Source organism: Salvia splendens, chromosome 1 (assembly GCF_004379255.2).
Source record: "Salvia splendens isolate huo1 chromosome 1, SspV2, whole genome shotgun sequence".
In the NCBI taxonomy this organism is placed as follows: Eukaryota; Viridiplantae; Streptophyta; class Magnoliopsida; order Lamiales; family Lamiaceae; genus Salvia; species Salvia splendens.
The window spans coordinates 6,498,201-6,518,509 of record NC_056032.1 but is presented as its reverse complement, the minus strand read 5'-3'; the positions used below and the strand labels follow the sequence as shown (position 1 = coordinate 6,518,509).

The 20,309-nt window shown below is 47.2% G+C and overlaps 1 protein-coding gene and 1 pseudogene across 1 annotated transcript; both read right to left on the bottom strand.

The window, feature by feature from the left end:
• Window positions 1–1,052: 1,052 nt before the first annotated feature.
• On the bottom strand, window positions 1,053–1,960 carry LOC121795370 (annotated as a pseudogene).
• Window positions 1,961–10,835: 8,875 nt separating this feature from the next.
• On the bottom strand, window positions 10,836–20,095 carry LOC121794561 (cation/H(+) antiporter 3-like). Its single transcript, XM_042193159.1, is given in 4 exon segments — window positions 10,836–11,405; window positions 18,543–18,898; window positions 18,901–19,069; window positions 19,234–20,095. Coding segments are annotated over 4 exon segments (1,866 nt in total). The 5' UTR covers window positions 20,005–20,095.
• Window positions 20,096–20,309: the final 214 nt, after the last annotated feature.

The window sequence follows — 20,309 nt, the reverse complement described above, 5'->3', positions numbered from 1 at the left end:
TGCTTGTCGATGCAGGTCTGAAATTTGGAACTGATCGGCGCCGCTTCCATACGTTGTGGCTAGACTGTCCCACAAGTCGTAGGCCGTTTCGTATTGTGAAACCTCGTTTACGAGACTGGCGTCGATGTTGTTTATGATCCAGTTGAAGTAACAATCGTCCCGCTGCTGCCATCGATTGTAGCTTGGGTCTGTCGGGGGAGGGTCTGTAACTCCATTTATGTGAGATGCCAGACCCTTCCCTCGGATCCCCCCGACTCACCAATTTCGCCCATAACGGGTAGTTATCCCCGTTGAGTTTTTCTGCCAGGCGCACCTCACCTAGTCATTCAATGGATGAAGGCTGTTGGTTTTGGTTTTTCTGAGACAAGCTTAGTCTCATGAACTCAGTGAATTGTTCGGCTGAGAGAGTCACTGGTGGGTTGGTTTTGGAGGGTTATCAGATTTGGAATCTGACATGTTTGTTGGTTGTGTTTTGCAGGTTTCAAAGGGTCCGGGAAGGTACTCGAGACAATGATGATATTGTTCTGAGTTTCAAGCCCGAATCGTCCCGCTCTGATGCCATCTTAGAGATGGTAATCGAGAGTTTTGAGATTCATAGAGCAATTCATATTAAGAAAGCTTTGGGAGAAGATGATTATTGTATTTCAATGTGTATCAATCCATCGGTTCTTCTCCTTTAAGTAGGGAAGAATACAATGTATTTTAGGTAATAAATCAATCTATTCTAAGACAATGTATTACATATCAATTACACATCTTTCTCCTCTAACGACGTCTCTTCCTTTGGTAAGTCCTTACGTTTGGTATGTTTGACAATTAGTAGTAGTATTTTTCTTATTAAACAAAAGAAAAGAAAATAGTCTTTTCGTCTATTGGGCAAGTCACCTGTTTACTCTACACTTGTGGAAACTCAAAAAAAAAAAAAAATGCAAACGGATAACCCAAAAGTGGTAATCCCCCACAAAACATAGCAACATAAGAAGCAACAAGATGAGTCAATTATCATTAAATCTGAATCAGAAATTAGGATACATTTGCGAAAGTGATTGGAATCAAACCGAATGTTGTTCAATAAATTGTTTGATCCGATGAAACAATTCCTGCGCCCGAGCAGCAGTGATCGGATCCATGCCAACAGCAATCTTGTTAAGGTAGAAGCAATGGCCGACGCCTCTGCTGACGAACAGCTCCACCTCCTTCCCCGCCCTCTTCATCGCCTCGTAAAACTCCATCTGCGTATCCCACATCAAATCCTGCTCCGCCAAGCAGTACAAGTACGGCGGAAGCTCCACCCTCTCCAGCGGCATCCCCCATCGGGCACGTGATCGGGTGGTCCTTCGTCTCCCCCTCCAGCAGCCCATCAATCATCTCCACCGTCAAAAACGGCGTCTCCGGATTCTCCACCTCCGACCTGCTCCGCCCCGCCCGGCAGAACCCCGGGTGCATCGGGATCGCCCCGGCCACCGGAATCCCCTCCTCCCCCGCCCGGGCCGCCACCTCATGGACGACATTCCCGCCGGAGCTGTCGCCGATGAGGAACACGCGCCGACCCGGATATCCGCCGGCGCCGGAGACCCACCTGAGGGCGGCGAGGCGTGCTCGGGGGCGAGGCGGAGGTAGGGAGAGACGACGATGGCGCAGGCGAGGCGGGTGTAGGCGGCGTAGTAGACGTGCCAATTGGCGGAGGTGATGCAGAAGCCGCCGCCGTGGAAGTGGAGGAGCACGGGGAGCTCCTCCGGGTCGGTTTCGTGCTTCTCGGGTAGGTATACGCGGAGCTTGAGGCCGTCGGGGAGGTGACGTCGGCGGTGGCCACGCCGTCTACGAAGTGATCGTGCGGCGGCACGGCCTCGTTGAGGAACTTGACCTCGGGTGGCCCGGACCACGTGCGGTCGACGGAGCCGTCGTCGAAGAGTGTTAGCCACCCGGTTACTTTGGTGATGATTTTCTTTTCTTGGACCATTTTTTTGGTTTCGTTTTTGTGAAATGTGAGTAAGGTTTTATGATTGTTGAGTGAACTAAATATTGAGCAATTTATAGTGGAAGTATTAATTTTCTTATACTACTAAAACACAGACTACAACTGAGAAAAGGAGAAATTCTTGGACAACTTTTTGTTGAATTGCATGCATTCACTACTAATGTATCATGTAGTATAATTTTAGTCAACGATGGAAAGAAATACTCTATCAGTATCCACCTGGCCACCAAAAGCCACGTTGTCATTTTAATATTGTGAATGTTGATAATCGAAGTATTGACTATTGAGTCTACTGACGCAAATGTTTTAAAAACCATATTACGATAGGAAAATTGACAATTAATTAATTTTTAAAGATATTTTGTTAAAAAATTATTTATTACTGTATTTATTTTGAGCTTATTTATAAATTCATACTTATTTTATAATGTATTTTCCATCTCTCACTATATTTTAATAGTACTAGTAGTATTTCATATTTTTATTACTGTAATCCGGCTTGACCAACGGTCCAATCAGTCTGACCAGTTGAAGCGTGAAGCGATAGTTTCACTTTCACCAGCTTCCCCGATCCGTTTTCTAAACATTGACTTACACTTTAAATTTTACTTAAATAATTATGAATACAATTTCTTATTCTCATTTTATTATTCCGTCACATGTAGGCAGTTGGCGCATGTGTAATATTGCATTTATATTTCAAATATCTTTTGCTTAAAAAAAAAAAATTCATATCTCTTTTTAGATGGCATGCATGTGTTTATGAACTTGAGAAAGGCCTCAAATCCCGGATTTTTAGATGAATTAAATCAGAAAAAATACACATCATTTAAATCACCAGTTGACTAAATATGCATGGTTTCATCTCCTGCATGCGTAAATCTTTGCAATTGAATACTTCTAGTAAGACGTAAGTGATTTTAGTTTATGCATTTTATTTTTTCCGAGTATCCTGAAATTTTAGTGTTAGATCAAGAATGTACAATCCAAAAATTTTCCATCCGAATAGGTTAGAATCAAATAAACTTGATAATCGGAATAGGTTGGCCGAAATCAAGTAGGTTGACCCGAATAACATCCATTTCTATAATCGCATACAATATTTTATGTAACAACACATTAAGTTATGTTAATTACAATTTAGTCACTACTTCATTAATTTACAACAACTTTGATGGGGTGCGTACTAAACAAGCCCAACAGCAATGACGGCCCATCAGCCCAAAACCCAAGGAAGAGTATGAGTTCGGCATTACCAAAGAGTTCGGCCTCAGCCTACAGCTCGGTAAAAGCCAACCTATCAAGCTCTGCTCTCAGATCGGCAACCAAAGCAGGAGTATGAGTTCGGCATTACCAAAGAGTTCGGCCTCAGCCTACAGCTCGGTAAAAGCCAACCTATCAAGCTCTGCTCTCAGATCGGCAACCAAAGCAGGAGTATGAGTTCGGCATTACCAAAGAGTTCGGCCTCAGCCTACAGCTCGGTAAAAGCCATCCAATCAAGCTCTGCTCTCAGGTCGGCATCAAGCTCTACTCTCAGATCGGCAACCAAAGCAGTTCGGTCTCAGTATTCGACCGAACAAGGAGTTAGTGGACCCATACAGGATGTCCAACACACCCACTACCACGTGGTGTCAACTCAGGCCACGATCGTAGGCCATGACCTACGCTACATCCACGATCTTAGGCCATGACCTACACGACATCCACGACTTAGGGTGGTGATGCAAGCCACGATCTTAGTTCAAGATATAAATAGAACTTAGATCAGATAGAAGAGGGTTAAGCTCTCTAGAGATAAAAGACCATATAGCAAATAGCAAGTTTGTATTTGTAAGCTGTAGAAAACAGATCGAGCAATACAACTCTGCCCCCTTTTCTTCCCGTGGACGTAGATTTACCTCAGTAAATCGAACCACGTAAATTCTCTGTGTCGTGATCTGTATTTTCCTGCATTTACTAACATCAGAAATTCGCGGATCCATCACTGGCGCCGTCTGTGGGAAACGAAGAACCAAATTTGTGATAAAGCGAATTTTTGATCCATTTTTTCCACCCAAAAAATGCATACCAGATCGCAGAGTACCCGTATTCCTGCCCGTGAGAACCAGGAGGAAGCCAATCCATCCCATAGGTCTGGAAAACAGCCTAGGGATAAATCCACCACCAGTTCTCATGGCGAAGGAACAAGCCGCTCCAAAAATCGTCCCACTGAGTCTTCCCAGCAGCCTGATTTGAATGAGGCTGTCAAGCTGTTCTTGGCTGAGAAGCAGGATGAGTTCTTAGCCTTCCTGCAAAAGAGCCAAGAGCCGAAGACGAAAACGGTGGATTCTCCTTCCTCATCCAGACATGAAAGTCACTACCGCAGTAGTGCCGTGTCTTCCAGGAAGAAGAATCCTCAACCCCGACACATTCCTGTTCCTCCTCGGTACCGGAATCACAGGAGATCTCCATCTCCTCCATACCGAAGAGATGTCGGGTTCGCCATGTACGGAGCATTGAAGACTCCGTTCTCGGACGATATCACCCGAACTCCCCTTCCACAGAACTACCGAACTCCGTCGATAACCTATGACGGACTCGTGGATCCTCATGACTTCCTGGGACGCTATCAGTATAATATGGCGAACCAAGGTCTCAATGAGGTCCATGTGTGCAAGCTGTTCCCCGAGCTGCTCATCGGGAACGCCAGAAGGTGGTTCGACAGCCTTCCTCAAGGCAGCATTAGATCCTACCGAGATCTAATGGATGCTTTCCACAGGAGGTTCTTTCAGAAAGCGGAAGCCCGAAGCACTTCGGCTCAGCTGCTTTCTATACGTCAAGGTCGCGACGAAAAGATCAGCGACTTCCTGACGAGATTCCATAAGGAATGCCTACAAGTAGATAATCTCAATGATCTACTTGTCATTTCGGCATTCCAAAATGGAATCCTGCCCGGAGCTCTCTACAGAAAGCTCGTGGAATGCAGTCCGCAAACAGCTCAAGAGATGTGGGACATTGCGGACCAGTTCTCCCGAGCCGATGAGGCAGACCGTCGAAAACGGTCTTTAGACAGCTCATCTAGAGGAGACGAAAAGAAGCCCGATCATAGCGATCAGAGGCTTCCTCGCCGAACACCTTCCCCACCAAAGGAGGGATAGCGGTCATACGAGGTGATCGAAAAAGAGCAAGTGTGTTCGCAGATTGCGCTTAAAAGTGCCGAGCAATCAGTTCGGCACCATCAAGCATAGCAATCACAGCAGCCGGAGTCAGAAGCAGGCGAAATGACCGAAGTCACACCGGAGCCGAACTCAATGGTGTACGGCATTGAAGCCGTGATTCCGGTTTAGATCGGCATACCCAGTCCCCGAACTCAATTTCTCCTCAGAAATGAATGGTGACGGACTGAGAGCCGAACTAGATCTTGCCGAAGAAAGAAGAGAATTGGCCTGCATAAAAGCAGCCAAGTACAAGGAGCAAGTAGCCCGGTATTACAACCAAAGGGTGAAGAAGCTGCAATTTCAAGTGGGAGATCTCGTCTTGAGAAACAACGAAGTAAGCCGAGCAGAAAAGCTGGGCGAGTTCGAACCCACAGGGGAAGGTCCATATCGGGTGTCAGAAGTCCTCGGCAAAGGGTCTTACAAATTGACTCACGTGTCAGGAGCACAAGTACCCCGAACATGGTACGTTTCCAACCTCAAAAAGTTTCATTTGTAAGAGACAGTCCGGTCAGTCAGTCTTGAGTTCTGTTCGGTCAATGTGCTTTCTTTGGTTTGCTTGATCTTTGTTTGTCTCTGTGCGTTTTATCTGTGCGTTTTGTCTGTCTATGTGCGTGTCGTCTCTTACAAATGTTACTGAGGTATCTTGTTCTTCGAAGGCTGATCCCCTTCTTAGAACATATACAAGCTAAACGATTGTGAGTCAAAGCTTCTAAAGAGGATACAAGACCACAATTCAGCTTAAACAAGCAGTTCGTCTGAAACGAGCTGCAACAAGCCAACGATTGTGAGTCAAAGCTTCCAAGGAGGATACAAGACCACAATTCAGCTTAAACAAGCAGTTCGTCTGAAACGAGCTGCAACAAGCCAACGATTGTGAGTCAAAGCTTCCAAGGAGGATACAAGACCACAATTCAGCTTAACAAGCACTTCGTCTGAAACGAACTGCAATAAGCCAACGATTGAGTCCAAGCTTCTCAGGAAGATACAAGACCACAATTCGGCTTAAGAAATAAGCACTTCGTCTGAAACGAACTGCAATAAGGGAAAGTCCGATCCACGCGATAAACCTCGCCGAATTAGGACGACCAAGTTCGGTCAGAGAAGTTTACCTCATAAGACCGAGGACGACCATGTCTAGTCAAAGAGGTTTACTGCATAAGACCGCTTCGGTTAACTGGGAAAGTCCGATCCACGCGATAAAACTCGCCGAATTAGGACAAGGGAAAGTTCGATCCCGGCGACAAAAATCGCCAAATTAGAACACAAACCAAGTCCGGTCAAAGATGTTTATTTCATCAGACCAAAGACGAGTCCGGTCAAAGATGTTTATTTCATCAGACCAAAGACGAGTCCGGTCAAAGATGTTTATTTCATCAGACCAAAGACGAGTCCGGTCAAAGATGTTTATTTCATCAGACCCAAGACGAGTCCGGTCAAAGATGTTTATTTCATCAGACCAAAGACGAGTCCGGTCAAAGATGTTTATTTCATCAGACCAAGGACCAAGTCCGGTCAAAGAAGTTTACTTCATAAGACCGAGGACAAGTACGATGAAATTTTTCGCTAAGCTGTAAATACAGTGTTAGAAGCGAAAACAAAATTTCATTTTTCAAATCTTGTTCGGCACACAACTCCGCTACCCTACGAGATGGCGTTACGCTATTACAAAGGACTATTCTACTGTCCAGGGTTGCTAAAGTTGAGCCATCTATTCACAAAATCCTCGTGAAGCTGAGTTCGGGCGTTCCAGGCAGCCGCAGAATAAGCAGGTCGACGAGATGCTCTAATCGACCTGCCACCTCTTCTCTGAGCCCGGGAAGCCCTAGCACCTCGGCGGCGAAGAGTCTCTTCACGAAGCATTTGCCGATCTTGCTCACTCATAACCACAGCTCTTCTGCGAACTTCAGTCCGTCCTCGACTTGACGTCTCTGGTTGTCCCTGAGTTCGTTGCTGACTTGGAGTAGGGTTTTGAGCAAGTGAATCAGAGGTTTGAGCTGGAGTACTAGCATCTGTTGGCGGGAAATGCCGGAGGAATCTCTCAATTGAGGGACGCCGGGCAAGAACTATGTCGTACCGAGAGGCCCAGCGCCGCAATGATGTCACGACTTGTTGGCAAGCCGAGCTCTCCAGCGCATTGTTCCTCCGGAGTACATTATATTCCTCCCACAGTTCGTCAACTCGACTCTGAACATCTGATATGGTCATTCCCCCGCGCACACGGATGTAATCCTCGTACGCAGTCCTCTCAGCAATGGTCGTATTCAGCTCGGCCTCCAGATCATTCTTATCGGACTCTAAGTCCTTATTATCGGCATCCAGCTTCACTAAACGAGCCAGAAGCTCGTCATTCTTCGTCTGATCGGCTATAGCTCTTCTCTCAGCTTCGTCCAAAGCCGAAGAGTACAGCCGTTTCCAGTGAAGTATCTCCGTCTCCTTGGGTACAAAGCAGCTATATTAGTTCGGCAGCTGTACCGAGCAGATAGTAAAATACAACAGGAATAAAGGCGAGTACGAAAAGCTATACGAAGACAAGTGTAGAGAATTTTTCATTCACAAGGAAAATTTTTTTACACTAGGGCTTCAAGGCCATTTTACAAGGAAGAAACTAGACTAAGAGAAGGGAGACGAAATCATACTCCGCCAGCTTCGTCTCCGGCTCCTCGGTCTGGTACAGCTTCTTTCTCCTGGGCTACCTCAGCCTCGGCCTCGCCTCCTGCCGGCCTCGCCTCCGCCTCCTGATCGGCTTCCTTCTCCGGATGCCCGGCCTGATCGACTTCGGCCTCCCGCTCCAGCGGCTCGGCCTCACCCTCTCCGTTGTAAGTCGAAGCGGGTGAAACGGGTCCCACGGAGGCAAAGATAGCCTCCAGGTTCTCGTCCCGATCAGCTCGGCAACTCCGGACTCGGTCTGCAGAAAGCAGGACCGAAGATGAAGCGAGCTCCTCAAGGAGCGGCAGATTCTGAAGCCGAGCCGCTATCTCTCGGCTGTACAGAGGCAGCACGACGTCGGCCCCCTGCTCGCCCTTATCGGCAATTAGCCTTACCAGACTACCGACAAAGGCCGAGAACTGGCTGCTCAAAAAGAGTTTCTCCGTGTAAACACGGAGACCCTCTCCTTGGGCAACCACGGCGGCAGCATCACTCCGTTTCGTCTGCTCTCGCTGGATGACGAGCTGGTTTTTGGCAAACTGAGCTTCATCCTGGGCCGAAATCCTAGCAGCTCTGGCTTTCTCAAAGTTTGCCTCAGCCTGCTCGGCCCGGTGACAAGCAGCCGCCAATTTCCTCTGCATCTCAGCATAGTCGTTGGACGCTTTGGAGAGTTCGACTGCGACGAGCTTGGAGAGCATATCGTTCCTCTGAAAATGGATAAGGAAAAAAGTCAACAGAGGGCACCAAAAATACAGGACAGAAGCCAAGCCAAAGAATCAAGAAGACAATTCACCTCGGCGAAGTCCGTGGGCCATAAAAATGGCTCACAGATATGCTCCGAAGGAGGCGCCAAGACCACGTCTTTCTCTGGCGCTCTCGGGGGCTTCTGGGTCTTCCCCTTCCTACTTGCCGAAGTCGACTCCGGCTTCTTTGGACCCGAAGAGGTCTTTTGCCTCTTCGGATTCTTCTCGGCATCAGGCGCCGAGCTGGTAGCCTTCTCTCTCTCCGGCTCCTTGGACTCCGAAGATTTTCGGGTAGCCTTGTTCAGCATGTACACTGCCAAAAAGCAAGAAAGCAAGGTTAGTTTTCTTCGTTAAAGCAGTAGAGCATAAAGATAAAGAGAAATCCTCACCCTCGGCCTCTTCGTCCGAAGACGAGATGTCGAACACGACGTCGCCCTTGACGAGCTCAGACTCCGTGTATTGTTTCCTAACTACGGGAATCTTGTTGAGCTCGCCATCGAGCTCGGCCAATGGTTCTAACCGAGGATGAGGAATCACGGACTTCGGCCCTCTCCAGGGGAAGCCCGGAGCCGCTGTCCTATTATAAAAAAAGAAGCGGTTTTGCCATTTCGGCCACTTGGTTTTGCAGAATGCCCTAAAAGGCTGTAAGGGGATCAAGTAAAACCAAGATCCCTTCCTTTTAAATTGGAAAAAATTAAGGATTGCCCGCAGAGACAGATCCTTATCTAACCTACGGAGTTCGGCAGCAAAAGCCGACAAGTGCCTCCAAGAGTTCGGAGTCACCTGACCTAAAGGGAGTTGAAAAAAATCAAGAAGCTCTACAAAAGGTGGGGGAAGAGGGAAACGAAGCCCGCATTCTAAGCAGGCTTCGTAAACGGTGGCATAACCCTCCGGCGGGTCGTTAGCCCTATGATCATCGTCGGGAACCACCGCCTTCCCCCCAGGAAAAGAGTATTTTTCGTAAAGGGATATCACAGTATCCTTACTCAAGATACTGTGAAAATACTCTACGGTCTTCTCCCCGGATTCTTTCCGGCTAGAAGACCCCTTACCCCCTTTTCTACCGCTACCAGACTCAGACGAAGAAGAAGCAGACATGGTTCTTACTCTTTGAAAGTTTGAAGAAATCCTGAGGAAATTTTTGAAAGCGGAAGGAAATTTTTCACGCAAAAGATAGAGAGTGCAGAAGAAGCCAATAGCAAAGGTGTTCAAATGATGAAGAAAGGCGGTATTTATCAGATTTGGAAAAGATTTCAAATCATCGCACCGTTTCATATCCCACCTTTTCAGGATTCGACGGCCGGATTTTACTGTCGCATTTAATGCCGCATTTAATGCAGTCACGCGCAGGGCACGTCCCCTGACTTCAGCCTCCCCCGTCCCCTTTTTCAGAATGCCGAAGTGACTCGCTTCGCCGAAGTGATTCACTTCGCTTTTCGGGGGGGGGTAGTGATGGGGTGCGTACTAAACAAGCCCAACAGCAATGACGGCCCATCAGCCCAAAACCCAAGGAAGAGTATGAGTTCGGCATTACCAAAGAGTTCGGCCTCAGCCTACAGCTCGGTAAAAGCCAACCTATCAAGCTCTGCTCTCAGATCGGCAACCAAAGCAGGAGTATGAGTTCGGCATTACCAAAGAGTTCGGCCTCAGCCTACAGCTCGGTAAAAGCCAACCTATCAAGCTCTGCTCTCAGATCGGCAACCAAAGCAGGAGTATGAGTTCGGCATTACCAAAGAGTTCGGCCTCAGCCTACAGCTCGGTAAAAGCCATCCAATCAAGCTCTGCTCTCAGGTCGGCATCAAGCTCTACTCTCAGATCGGCAACCAAAGCAGTTCGGTCTCAGTATTCGACCGAACAAGGAGTTAGTGGACCCATACAGGATGTCCAACACACCCACTACCACGTGGTGTCAACTCAGGCCACGATCGTAGGCCATGACCTACGCTACATCCACGATCTTAGGCCATGACCTACACGACATCCACGACTTAGGGTGGTGATGCAAGCCACGATCTTAGTTCAAGATATAAATAGAACTTAGATCAGATAGAAGAGGGTTAAGCTCTCTAGAGATAAAAGACCATATAGCAAATAGCAAGTTTGTATTTGTAAGCTGTAGAAAACAGATCGAGCAATACAACTCTGCCCCCTTTTCTTCCCGTGGACGTAGATTTACCTCAGTAAATCGAACCACGTAAATTCTCTGTGTCGTGATCTGTATTTTCCTGCATTTACTAACATCAGAAATTCGCGGATCCATCAAACTTCTAACTAAATAGACTTAATATTCTGGTGTTGCACCACCAAAATCGAGAGAGGAAGGGTGAGATCCGGCGCAGCGAGCATATCGCCGACGGGACCAAGCTCCGGCAAGTCATCCCACTCACTCAACCCTATCAACTGCGGCGTATCCTCCTTATGCATCCGCCCCACCAAGATCAAATCAAACGCCTCCTCCATGGCATGTATCAGCAGCGCCGTCTCCGCCCCATCCTTCACCCTCTCCTCCCTGTACACTATATCATCCTGCGTCTGCATCCTCGTATCCTTCAATATCTCCACATCCAGCACCGCATCCCACTGGTTGTCCCCCGCGTATATGTCCCACGGCACCAGCCTCACCACCGTCAGGCTCACGTCCGGCGACCGCGCCATACGCCTTGCGTACGCCAGCGCCTCCCGGTCGTCCGCCCCACCGAAGAACGCCACCCCCACAGTGTATCCCCCCGCCGCAGCCCTTCTCCGCACCTTGTGGCGGTCGATGAGGACCGCCACCGAGCATGGGGCCAGCTCGAAGACCTCGCAGTTGATTGACCTCAAAGTGCCTGAGTCTTGTATTACCTATTGCCAAATGAAACAAAAATAAATATAACAATATTTCATTTTAATTTAAAGAGTAGTTAAAACATTGCTCCCTCCGTCCCAACTTAAGAGTCCTGTTTTGCCATTTTCGTCCGTCCCAACTTAAGAGTCATATTTCACTTTTACCATAAATGGTAAGTAGGCCCCACATTCCACCAATTTATTCCACTCACACTTTATTATAAAACTAATATATATAAGTGGGACACATATTCCATTAACTTATTCAACTCAATTTTCTTTACATTTCTTAAAATCCATGCCCTAAGGCCATCCACAATGGGGCGCTCTAAGGCGAGCCACGTCATCAGTTTTATCCTCCTACCCCCACCTGCAATGGGGCGCCCTAAGGCGCGCCCTATATGTTTTACTATTGTTTTGTTAATTAATTTAAATGTTTTCAAATATATAATGCAAACTAATTAAAAAACAGAATGAGTAACTAAAAACCGGCGAAGATTGCATTAATTACACAAAAGTTACACGATTCAAGTTGGCTAATCTACGCAATTCCCAACTTCCGGAGCAGCTCATCGATCAACCCCGGGAGATATTCGGCTTCGGCGGGGTCCGTACACTTCTTGAGGGCCTTGTGCGTCTGCAACAACATCTTCGCTATCGAGGCTGTTGCCAACGACTCATACACGGCGGTCGTCCGACTCATACACGGCGGTCGTCCGACTCAGGGTCGGGATCAGGACCGGGATCGGTGATGGGGCGGCGGCGGTCGAGGATGATGTCGCCGCCGCCTTCCCCTTGGCCTTCGCAGCCTTGACGCCTATGGGACGCAGGGAGGACATCAGTGTGCCGGAACTCTCAATGTCCTCGTACGTCCGGTTGAGGTCCACCGGATGAGTTCCGCTTTCGCTACTCGTGTAACCACCATCTTCGGTGGTCTTCGTCCTCTTTGTCACACCGGTGTACAGAATCCCGCCTTCGAACTTCTGCTTGTCCCTCAAGAGCACCCAGATGGCCTCATGCTTGAAGTCGCCGTACCGGCACTGGTACGACAACAGCGCTTTAGTGCGCACGTCGCTCAAGCTCTCGGTGCTCCCCTGCTCCCTCGAGCACTTCTCGTACTCCGCCGCGAACAGGTTGACTTACTTCTTCACCTGATCTCAGTGCTTGCGGAGCTGCTCCCGTTGGCGCTTGTACGCGCTCGGAGGCTTCACCGCATTGTAGCGCTCGACGATGGGCTCCCAGTATGCCACCTGCCTCTGGTTGTTCGCGAATATCGGGTCCTCCGATATATCCACCCAACACCTCGCCAATACGAGGGTTTCATCCGGCTGGTAGTTCGTACGGCCGGGGGTGTACTCTTCACAATTGCCCGGAGGTGGCAACTTTTCCGCACTGTGAATCAACTTCAATATATATAAGATCCGAAGAAAACAGAAATGGAATGCACAATACACAAATATTTACGTGGTTCAGTCGAATGACCTACATCCACGGAGAAGATGATCCCATAATTTTATTCAAACACTCAGAAAGTGATTACAAGAGTCAACACTTGATCGACACGATCAAGATCATTCAAACTCACATACAAACATTTTTCCCTTGACAATCACAGCCGATAACGATGTGAATCTGACAAAGATAGTGTATCTTTTGTAATAATGAACAATCTCAATCTCGCTATTCAGATCTCGATTTATTTGTTGTTACTCGGTCATTCCTTTATATAGAGTGTCGCGCATAACTGTTGAGCGTCCTGCGACCGTTCCGAACTGATGCAACGCTTGGTCAATCGTTACCTTCAACCGCTAGGTCAGTTGTCGTTGCTTGATCAAGCCATTGTTACTTCAACCGTTGCAATGGTTAGTTCCAAACAACACCATTCTTCCATTCATTTAGCTTCACCTCCAACAAATCTCCACATTGGAGCTATATGAATAATCCTGAATCATCTTCTCGATCCACTCTTCATTTCCCCTGGACCAGACTGATCAACTTCATACATTTTCTAAGTTTGGAGTTGGGCAGCGTCTTCGTCAACATGTCTGCGGCGTTATCCTCAGTCGAAACCTTGGCCACTCTTACTGTTCCCTTGTTGACCTCATCCCTTACGACATGGAGTCTAACATCAACATGTTTACTCCTCTCATGAAAGGTCTGATGTTTGGTCAAACAGATGGCACTTGAGCTATCGCAGTTTACTTCTACGGATTTTTGCTCAATACCAAAATTAGAAATAATTCCTTTCAGCCAAAAACTCTCTTTCACTGCTTCGGTTAAGGCTATATATTCCGCCTCTGTAGTAGATAAAGCCACTACTGACTGCAGTGAAGATTTCCAACTAACCACGCTTCTGAACAGACAAAACACATATCCAGTATGTGACTTCCTCATGTCTACGCTTACTGCATAGTCTGAATCACAAAATCCCTTGAGCGGATACTTCTCTTTTTCTTCATGCTTTTCAAACATGATTCCGAGGTTTGTGGTTCCTCTCATATATCTGAGAATCCACTTGAGCGCTTGCCAATGCTCTATTCCTGGATTTGCCATGAATCTACTGGAAACACTTATAGCGTGGCTCAGATTAGGCCTGGTACAAATCATGGTGTACATGATGCTTCCCACTATACTTGCGTATGGGATCTTGTCCATATGCCTTCTTGCCTCCTCGGTATCTGGACTTTGGCTTTGACTCAACTTGAACTGCTGAGCCAGAGGAATGGTTACCGGCTTCGATAACTCCATCTGAAACTTCTTGAGGGTCTTATTGATGTAGTCCCTCTGAGTGAGCCATAGCCATTCTGCTCCTATGTTCCGTATTATGTCCATGCCCAATATCCTCCTCGCACACCCCAGATCTTTCATCTCAAATTCTATTTTCAATTGATCCTTGATTTTCCGTACTTCTTTCATAGTAGCTGCAGAAACCAACATGTCATCAACATAAAAGGAGTAAGTATGCCACTGCAGCCCCATTCTCCTTCTTGATGAATACGCAATTATCATATTCAAACATCTCAAAACCGATCTTCTGAATATATTTATTGAAAATGAGATACCATTGCCATGAGCTCTGCTTCAAACCGTAAAGGCTTTTCTTGAGCAGACAGACTTTATCTTGATCTCCCGGTTTGATGAAACCCTCTGGTTGTTCCATGAAGATCTTTTCTTCAAGGTTCCCATGTAGAAAAGCAGTCTTCACATCAAGTTGATGAAGCTCCCAATCCTTTTGAACGACAATGGCTAACAGAATCCTCATTGAGCTATGTTTCACTACTGGAATGAAAACTTCGTTGTAATCAATTCCTTCCTTCTGAGTGAAACCTTTAGCCACCAATCTTGCCTTGAACCTGATGTTGTCGTTCTGAAACGCTTCAATCTTCTTCTTGAATATCCACTTGCATCCTACACATTTCTGATTCTTTGGCCTCAGAACCAGTATCCAGGTTTTGTTCTTGTACAATGAGTCTATCTCTTCCTGCATGGCTTTCAGCCATTTGTCCTTCTCATAAGTTCTTACCGCTTCTTTGTAGCTTGTTGGCTCATGATATTCAATTTCTTCTGCCACAACCAGGGCATAGTGTAGCATTTCGTAATCACTATACTTTGTTGGCATATTCCGAGTTCTGTTGGATTTTTCTCTAAGTCTTCTTGGCATATCTAGTTCCGTTCTGTGAGCTCCTCCACCTTGAGTGCCCTGTGAACTCCCTACATCTTCAGACGTATTATCCCCAAATTCCTGACTTTCCAATCCCGAGGTCTCCACCTCAACTTGAGTAGTCTGCTCCACCTGAACTTGATCAGTTGAATCCACCTCAACTTGATCAGTCTGTGTGTCCTTCAGAAAAGGCATTTCATGCTCCTTGAAGATCACATCTCTACTGATCACCACTTTGTTGTTCCCAGGCTCGGTACACCAAAGTTTATATCCCTTTACTCCCTTTTCATAGCCCAGCATCACACACTTGATGGCCCTTGCCTCCAGCTTTCCTCGCTTGACATGGGCGTATGCTCTACAACCAAATATTCTCAATTTGCTGTAGTCCCCTTGAGATGCATACCATCTCAAATCTGGCGTATCAAAATTCAGGGCCGATGAGGGGCACTTGTTGATCAACACAGCGGCAATCGCAGCCGCTTCAGCCCAAAAAATCTTAGGCATTCCAGAGGATAACAGCAAACATCTCAGCCTCTCTAAAATGGTCCTGTTGGCTCTCTCAGCCACACCATTCTGCTGTGGGTTGCTTGGTACGGTCCTATGCAGCTCGATTCCCTTCCTCCGGCAATATTGATCAAACTCAGAAGATAAGAACTCCAATCCATTGTCAAGTTCTTAAACACTTCAAATTACAGGACTTCTCCGATTCTACTTCAGCACACCATTCTTGAAATTTTGAAAACACCTCTGACTTTTCTTTCATAACATACAACCATAGTTTTCTTGAGTAATCATCAATAATGGTGAGAAAGTATCTACCTCCACCTATGCTTTGTGTCTGTGCAGGACCCCAGATATCACTATGCGCATAGTCCAGCGGAGCTTTTGAGCAATGCTTTCCTTGGGGAAAAGTGAGCTTCTTGCTCTTGGCCAAGATGCATTCTTCACATCCAGCCACGCTATCTACAGATCCATCTCCAGTGGTTGGAATAGCCTTCCTTTTCTCCAACTCTTTTAAGCCTGCCTCTGCGACATGTCCAAGTCTCATGTGCCATATCTTCCTGCTAATTCTTTCAGCGATATTAACCTGATCACTGATAACCTCTGCATCAAGATAGTAGAGATTATTGATTCTTTCGGCCTTCATGAAAATGGCGTGGTCTTTGAACACCTCCATCTTGCCATCTCCGACTCTGAAATGGAAGCCTTTCTTATCCAGCAATCCTAGCGAGATCAAATTCCTTTTGACCGAGGGGATGTATCTTACCTCAGTTAGAACTTTAACTGGCCCATCGAACATCCTCAGTCTGACTGATCTCAATCCCTTTACTTCACAAGTATGGTCATTTCCCAGCATTACTTATCCTTCCGCAGCATCAATCTTTGTGAACCAGCTTTTGTTGGATGTCATATGAAAACTGTAACCAGAATCCATGATCCAGCAATCTATCATGGATCTTTCTGTTATATTCATAATCTGGCCATTTTCAAAATCCTCAACCACTTCTGAGCATCTGTTTGCTTTCGATTCCATGCATAGCAGTCCCTTTTGATGTGTGCTGGTTTCTTGCAGCAGTGACAAGATCTAGTCTCCTTTCCTTCACTCTGCTTGTACTTCCAAGATTGCTGCTTCTTTTTCTTTCCAGCTCTTCTGGAAACAGCTTTTACACTCAGGCTTTCAGCAGCTTGATCAAGGGGTCTCAGCCCCTGCTTTTGAGCCTCCTTGAGTTTCAAAGCTGAGTAGACTTCCTCAGATGTGACCTTGGAGTCCCTCCCAGGAGAATTGCATCTTTGAATTGCTCATAGTATCCGTGCAGAGAATTGAGGAGCATCAAGGCTTTATCCTCGTCTTTTAACTCCTCCTCGATCGTCTCTAAGTCGTCAACACATTTGCCGAAATCTTCTAACTGTTCAAGAATGCTTCTGGTTTCCGAAATCTTGAATGTGAATAATTTCTGCTTCATATGGAGCCTATTTTCCAGTGACTTGGTCATGTAGATTGATTCAAGTTTGGCCCAAACCCCGGCAGTCGTTTCTTCCTTCGACACTTCTCTTAGCACCTGGTCATTCAAACTGAGAATGAGTGTGCTATATGCTTTATCTTGGAGTTCTTGATTCCTTGCCGCAGTCTTTTCATCTCCTTCTTGAGCTACGGGATCATTGTCCCCATTCAAGATTTCCCAGAGCCCATTCTGCATCATCATTGCCTTCATTTTGAGTTTCCATAACCCAAAATCGTTCCTTCCATTGAACTTTTCCATTTCAAATTTTGCTGTCCACATCGCAGACAGTAGACTTCTTCGGATGCACTTCCCACAGACGGCGCCAATTTGTGAATCAACTTCAATATATATAAGATCCGAAGATAACAGAAATGGAATGCACAATACACAAATATTTACGTGGTTCAGTCGAATGACCTACATCCACGGAGAAGATGATCCCAGAATTTTATTCAAACATTCAGAAAGTGATTACAAGAGTCAACACTTGATCGACACGATCAAGATCATTCAAACTCACATACAAATGTTTTTCCCTCGACAATCACAGCCGATAACGATGTGAATCTCACAAAGATAATGTATCTCTTTTAATAATGAACAGTCTCAATCTCACTATTCAGATCTCGATTTATTTGTTGTTACTCGGTCATTCCTTTATATAGAGTGTCGCGCATAACTGCTGGGCGTCTTGCGACCGTTCCGAACTGATGCAACGCTTGGTCAATCGTTACCTTCAACCGCTAGGTCAGTTGTCATTGCTTGATCAAGCCATGGTGTTGCTTGATCAAGCCATTGTTACTTCAACCGTTGCAATGGTTAGTTCCAAACAACACCATTCTTCCATTCATTTAGTATCACCTCCAACACGCGCGATGCCGGTGGCGGAAGCGGCGGCGATGGCGCGGCGGGAGGGGGCGACAGGTCGGTTTGCAGACGGCTCCATGTCATCCAAACTGTACGATTCCGTACTGAATTCGGGATCGTACTGCGTGTTGGCGTAGAATGGCCGATATTCGTCGGGTTCCGTACCCGACCAACGCGCCTCACCAAACATCGAACTATTGTGACTTGAATCCATTTCGTAGTAAATGTGAGTTTCGAGAGTGGAATCGTGAAATGAAATGTTACAAATGAAGGTGGGGAAGGGGTATTTATACAAAAATAAAAAACGCGTGCCATCGTCCGCCGAGCCCACAATGGGACGCCCGATGGCCCGGACGATAGGCCATCGTCCACGCCCATCGTCCGCCGAGCCCACAATGGGGCGCCCGATGGCGCGGACGATAGGCCATCGTCCGCGCTTCTTCCGCGGACGATGCATCGGGCGTGGGCGTAGGGCGCGGACGATGGCGGGCACCCACAATGGAGGCATCGTCCGCGCCCGAGGACGATGGCCGCCATCGGGCGCCCCATTGTGGCTGCCCTAACTAATTAGGACTCTTAAGTTGGGACAGAGGGAGGGAGTATATAAGTGTGATGGATCTTCACCTTCCCTTGCTGGTTCCACTTCCGGTGGAACGGGAGGATGATCATGGACGCGAGCTTGTTGAACGCCAACGTGCAGATGTTGTGGTGAATGAACTTTGTGAGGGACATGGCGGTGAACTGCTGGATGGTGAGGGCGCCGGCGTACTGCTGCTCGAAGGAGGTGAGGATGTCGATCATTTTCTGGGCGCGGCCTTCGCCGGTGGATTTCTGGCCGAGCTGGTGGTCGGTCAGCTGGGGGTTGGCCCGGCCCGCGAGCTCCAAAAGATGGAGGGCGTATACCGCCATGGGGCTTTCCTTGCTGGGGTAGGAAGCTTCGAGAACTTTCTGGACGGCCACGGCGTCATCGACGCGGTGGTGCAGACGAGCATGCGGAGCTCTGAGTTGATGGAGGTGTGTTGGATGTCTCTTTCCTGGTAGCCGGTGTACATTCTTGAGTAGTCGTATAATGATTTCACGATTACACTTGATGCCGCCACTTGTATTAGTACTGATGTGGTAAGCATCGAGAATGTCTCTCGATCATACGTCTATACTTCACCACAACAAAAAATATTTAGTCAATGAGAAATTATTTAATTATAACTAGCAACAACTCTTCAAGTTTATGACTAGTATTGTTCCTACTTATAAATTAAACAGTTTCTAATAGTATAAAAGCTAAGCAACAACTAAATGAGAGATAAAAGAGCACCTGATTAACATAATTGTAGTAGTAAAAAGCCATCTGCACAACTCCTTCAGCACTCATGATGAAGGACAGCACCACCGCATCTTTCATCAGCACTTTACAAACCACTGCTGGCACGAACACAGACACCAGCTTCATCCCCAAACACAACCCCACTATCACCCAAACCATCCCAACAAACTCCAGATCAAAAAGCTCAACCAAATTCACATTCATCCCATAAAAAGTAACCAACAACGGCGCCAACAATCCCGACACTAGGGTTTCAAGCCTGTCCACCAGGGTCGCCCCTAGAGGCGGCCCATCGGGCACAGCCAACCCTAGCAAAAAGGGGCCGTACTGATAGTTCAACCCGACGTTATCAGTAAGCAACACCACCACAAACACCAAGAAAGCCATGATGACCACATGAAAGCGACTAACCGGCTTCCCCTCAGGCGTGTTCTGGATGATCCAGAGACTCAGCGGGCGCCCAACGCACAAGATGAAGAGGATCAAGCACATTGTCATGAAGGTGGAGTGGATCATGATGACATCCGCAAAGCTCATGATCCCGACCCGGCCATAGGTGATGAGAGTGGAGGAGAGGTTGCTGACCATGTCACTGATTAGGGCCGAGGCTAGGGCGAGTCGGCCTAGCTCGGTGTTCATGATCTTGAGGTCGACGAGCATGGAAGCAATGACGGGGAAGGGGAAGAGGTTTTGGATGGAGATGATGGTTTTGTAAGCTGGGATTCGGTACTTGTGGATTTCGGTTTGTTGGAGGACGGTCATGATTAGGGATCCGCCGAGGGGGAGGGTGACGGCAAGGACTCCGATTTAGTCATATATCTCGGTTTGTGGAGACAAACAAAAAAATGGTGGGCTTTAAATGAACAGCGTTTAATTAAAATAAGCAAAGAAAAGAAAATGGAGGAGACTGGGATTAGAGAGATACGAGGATCTCGGAGACGAGGCGGGGCAAATGGAAGCGACGGAGCAATAGATGAAGAGATTGGGTGATGAGGAAAATGATGGCGAGCTGAAGCTGTAGGCGGGGCAGGGCAAAGCCAAGGAAGGGTCTGCTTCCGGCGAAGCCC